Source organism: Aegilops tauschii, chromosome 3 (assembly GCF_002575655.3).
Source record: "Aegilops tauschii subsp. strangulata cultivar AL8/78 chromosome 3, Aet v6.0, whole genome shotgun sequence".
Lineage (NCBI taxonomy): Eukaryota > Viridiplantae > Streptophyta > Magnoliopsida > Poales > Poaceae > Aegilops > Aegilops tauschii.
In genome coordinates, this window is record NC_053037.3 from 537,192,477 (window position 1) to 537,197,608 (window position 5,132).

The 5,132-nt window shown below is 49.1% G+C and overlaps 1 protein-coding gene across 1 annotated transcript; it reads left to right on the plus strand.

Moving 5' to 3' along the window:
* The first annotated feature begins 3,345 nt into the window (after positions 1-3,345).
* On the plus strand, positions 3,346-4,134 carry LOC109748838 (cysteine proteinase inhibitor 4-like). The gene has a single exon (XM_020307860.4). The coding sequence runs from the start codon at positions 3,444-3,446 to the stop codon at positions 3,903-3,905; it is 462 nt and encodes a 153-aa protein (XP_020163449.1). The 5' UTR covers positions 3,346-3,443; the 3' UTR covers positions 3,906-4,134.
* The last annotated feature ends 998 nt before the right edge of the window (positions 4,135-5,132 follow it).

The following is a 5,132-nucleotide window of genomic DNA, read 5'->3' on the forward strand; positions in this document are numbered from 1 at the left end:
TCCGCGGATGTCGGCAGTATAATTCAAGTTTCCAAACCTGACCTGATGGCCAGGGGCGTAGCTCTCGATCTGCTCCAGATGGCCAAGCGAGTTGGCCCGCAGTACGAAGCCGCCGAATACGAAGATCTGTCCGGGGAGGAAAACCTCACCCTGGATCGCATCGTTGCCGATGATCGAAGGAGCCATCAAGCCCTGTGGTGACGGCACAGTGGAACTCTCAATGAAAGCACCAATGTCGGTGTGAAAACCGGCGGATCTCGGGTAGGGGGTCCCGAACTGTGCGTCTAAGGCGGATGGTAACAGGAGGCGGGGGACACGATGTTTACCCAGGTTCGGGCCCTCTCGATGGAGGTAATACCCTACTTCCTACTTGATTGATCTTAATGATATGAGTATTACAAGAGTTGATCTACCACGAGATCGTAGAGGCTAAACCCTAGAAGCTAGCCTATGGTATGATTGTTGTTGTCCTACGGACTAAACCCTCCGGTTTATATAGACACCGGAGGGGGCTAGGGTTACACAGAGTCGGTTACTAGGGAGGAGATCTACATATCCATATTGCCAAGCTTGCCTTCCACGCCAAGGAGAGTCCCATCCGGACACGGGACGAAGTCTTCAATCTTGTATCTTCATAGTCCAACAGTCCGGCTAAGGGATATAGTCCGGCTGTCCGAGGACCCCCTAATCCAGGACTCCTTCAAACGCGTACTAATCAATATGGCTCACTGCTATCTAGTTTTTTTTTCTTGAGACTTGCTATCTTGTTTTCGAGAAGCATATACCATGGCGCTCCACGTGAAGTAAATTTGTGTCTGTTGTGAAAAACGTATATTGTTCTTTTCGTGAGGCACTACTATGCCTCTCATGAAAGCAAACCTATGCCTCCATGGAAAACGAATATGTTCCTGTCGCGAAAGAAAAAACATGTTTTTTCCTTTCCGAGGGCACAGATATGTCTCTCGCGAAAACAAACTTGTGCCTCCACGAGAAGCAAATATGTACCTCTCATGGAAGAAGAAAAAACCTGTGATTCAGGAAAGCAAATTTGTGTCTCTACGAGAAGCAAATCTGTGCCTCTCGTAGAAGAAAAAAAAGCATTTTCCCCCTTTCCGAAGAAGCACACGGAAGCAAAATCTGTGCCTCCATGAGAAGCAAATCTGTATCACTCGAGGAAGAAAAAAAACACTTTTTTGCGCTAAAAAATCTTACTCTTTTATTTTTCCTCGCAAAAACTAAAATCCGTAAAAACCGACAAAAAACACATCTAAAATCCGAAAACGCGTAGATAAATTAAAAATAGCTAAATCTTTAGGGAGCGTCCAACAAACGACACGTGACGGCGGCTGAGAGTGCACTAAACGACGTGCTCTCAGCTCACCAAAAATAACCGTTGAGTTCTGTTAGGAATACCCCTTAGTTCGTTGCTCCCCTCACCAGGACTATGTCTCGTCCATACTGAATTATGTTAGAAATTGCCTATGGGCGACCGAATCGGGCTGGCCCATTATTGCAGTCACTCGCTACAGTTCGTGTGTCGCTGTTGGTTCGCTCGCTTGGTCCCACTTTCCTAATTTTTCTTATTTTTTGTTTTCTTTTGTTTTTCATCAGTTTTTTTCTTTTTTGTCATCATCATATTTTTTCACATTTTTTCTTCGTTATACTTTTGGCTCTTTATTGGTTTTATTCTGATTCCTCGGGCTTCTTTGCTTTTCATTTTGTTTCTTTGTTAGTTTTAAAAAGTTTCTTCTTTTAACACATGTCTATTTTATGTGAGTACTCAATGTACATTTTTAATGCACACGTGAAACTTTTTTACATTATTTTAAAATACAGGTTTTAAACACTTTTTTAGTAAAAATGTGCATGGTGTTTATAAGAATTGTTCAATGTGTGTTAAAAATGCTCACTGTACATTCAAAACAATCTTCATTGTGCATTTGACAAAATGTTCAACGTGTAATTTAAAAATGTTTAATTTTTAAGTAAAAATGTCCAACTTGTATAAAATAATATTCAACATGTAGTTGTAAAAAAAGCCTACTTGTATTTGACAAAAGAATAGAAAAGAAGAAAAAAACTGAAAGAAATGAAACCGAAAACAAATAAAAAACAAGAACAAGAAACCCGCATGAGCGAACTAACATGTGGTTGGATGGTTAGAATGACAGTGGTAATCAGTCCACCAAAGTCCAAGTCCTATACTTGGCACGCGTTAGTGCTCGTATTTTTCTGGATATCCCACCGACCATGGAATCCGACCATGGTGTATGGGTGAGGGTGCGGGAGCGGGAAGTGAAGGGAGGGAGGGGGGTCGTCGACGAGATGGAGGGCGACAGGGGATTTATGGGGGAGAGAGGCGGAGACACATGCTTTGCTTTTACCCGAGTCTAAGCGATCGAGTAAGTTTACTCATTCGAAACGGCGAGGAGTAAAATTTACACGCCGCTATAGCTTTTTACCGGATAGACTAGGTCTTGATTAGAGAAGTAAAACATGATTGTACTTCTCTAATCGGTTTGAGAGGATCGGCTAGGATGCCCTAAGCGAGCTCTCGCGAGCAAAGCTACTGAGAGCGAGCGCCACTCTTTTTTTTTTTGAGTTGAAGAGCGAGCGCCACTCGATCGAATTGTTTTGCGCTGACTGGTGAAAAGAGGTCGTGGTCAGCTTTCGCGGCCTTTGTACTGAGCTAGTCAGGCCGAATTTGTCGACCCAACATGACATCCATACGGCTAACTGCCTCTTGTGTTTGACTGTTTTTTCAGAGGCAAATCGACGGAGGGAGAGAACGCGTACTACTCAATACAGCTAACTGCCTCTTGAGACTTGCTATCTAGTTTTCGAGAAGCATATACCATGGCGCTCCCCACTGAACCGAGATCATCATTGGCCCAACCCCGTGCACACCCGGTGCATGTGTGTGACGCCAAGAATCGACCGATGGTGCAACGCAGCTCAGCAGTTTATCCTCTGCACAAGTGACACAAGTTCCAACCATCCATCCCAGACTATGCACCACGACAGGCGCCCAGTTTGCGTGCGGGGCCAGAGGAACCCAACCCCACGCGCGACCCGTACATCTGTCTACGCGGCACCCCGCCCCCGCCCGCCACGCCCTACGTGTCTCCTCTGCGGCATGCCACCGTCTCGTCCCTATCCTTCCGTCCCGCCGCGGCCCGTCCACCCGCCCCGGTATGCGTGCCGGCGCACGCCATGCGGTCACGGGATGCATGCACGGATGCACCCGCCGCGCGCCGCATCCTTCCATGCCCCAGCAATGCCTTTCCGTTTGCAGCACCCGCACGGCCGCACCACGCCTCTATAAATGCCGCCCACGACATCGCAGACAGCCACACAGCTTACTCATCCTCATCAACCAGCACAGCTCCAGTACTAAATAGCATCAAGTGATCTAGCTAGGACACTGCACGTGAAATACTGAAATGGCTCGGTTGATCGGTGCTTCCGGCGCGTGCGCGCTCCTCGTCGTCCTGCTCGTGGCGTGCGCTGCGTCCGCCGCGCGCAGCGAACCGGGCGCCGCGCGGCAGCTGTGGGAGGACGGGAGGAAGGTGGGGGGAAGGACGGAGGTGAGGGACGTGGAGGGCGACAGGGAGGTGCAGGAGCTGGGGCGGTACTCCGTGGAGGAGCACAACCGGCGCCGGGAGGAGGGCTGCGAGGGCGGCGGCGGCGGCGTCTGCGGCCGGCTGGAGTTCGCCCGCGTGGTGTCCGCGCAGCGCCAGGTGGTCTCCGGCGTCAAGTACTACCTCCGCGTCGCGGCCGCCGAGGAAGGCGGCGCGGGGAGCAACGGCGTCAGCGACAGCCGCGTGTTCGACGCCGTGGTGGTCGTCAAGCCCTGGCTCCAGTCCCGCGCGCTGGTCAGGTTCGCGCCGGCCGACGCCAAATGAGCAGCTGCATGCGCGATCCGACGAGCCGCTGGCCCGCTGCGTGCGTTTTTGCCCGCCAGAGTATGCAATGTACTGTACACTCGAATAGCGAAGGGTGAGCTAGAGTTGACCGCCAGAGCATACAGGTGGTCAAAGTTTTGTAAGGTCTCCCGGATAAATAAGTTTTGCAGGAAGAGATGAGAGTGTCGAAATAAATACAATATACGATAAGAATGTTTTGCTTCTGGTACTAACTGATGCCATGTGCTTCCAGTACTAACTTCATACACACGATCAAGATCGACAACGGGGAACTTACTGAACATGTTGAGAAAGCCCAGGCAGTGCTCGATCATTCTGTGGATCTTCTAGGAGAAAAAAAAACAGCCGCAGCCGCTCTGTCTGCTCTGCCGGCGTCTAGTAGTACAGCCAGAGGCGGGAGGCAATACAGATTCGGTTCTTCTCTGAAGACTCTAGAGAAGTTACCATACGAGAGGACCGAGGAGGAAACCACGAAGATCGTGCGAGCCGAAGTGACAAACTTCTTTGAAGGGGTGAAAACAAAGAAACATCCACCCCCGGAGGAGAAGGTAGATCCGGTGAAAGCGAAGCGCACTCTGGCTGCCCTGACAAAACCACCAAAGTCTCCGCCGAAAGGCAACTATGAGCGCATTATTGTAAAGAAATTTATCGAAGCGGAGCGGTCGGGAAGTACTGTCAGTGATCAAAGGTTAAAAGAACGACGAGCTGGGAAAAAAATTGCCCAGCTTGGCGAACAAGCGAACCAATCGTGCCCCCCGCTCAAGGTGTCTAGCGACATCGTCGCTAATGATCCGAGGATGGTGCCCGGTTATAGCAATCTTGGAGATTACCTGCCCGACGATGTACATTATGATTTCTTGGAGGTGGACGAACACAAATACCATTACGGGAAGCCTCTCGTCAAAGATGAAAGATCTCTAACAACGATGATGCGAAGATTACATGATTGGTACATGAAAACCTGCAGAGAGTCTGGGGGGAGGAATACTTTGACGCTGAGAGTTAAAGAGGAGCATGACCTCGTTGGAATTGAACTGTTGAATGTTCCATTTGAGGAGTTCTTCCAGTTTTTCAATCAAAAGGCCCTCGATAAATCAACGGTCACTTGCTACTGTCTGTAAGTAGTACTACTTCTGTCATTAAGTCTCTCTATATAGGTCAGCTCTTTCATTGCATGTATTTATAATTATCCTCACTATATTATGC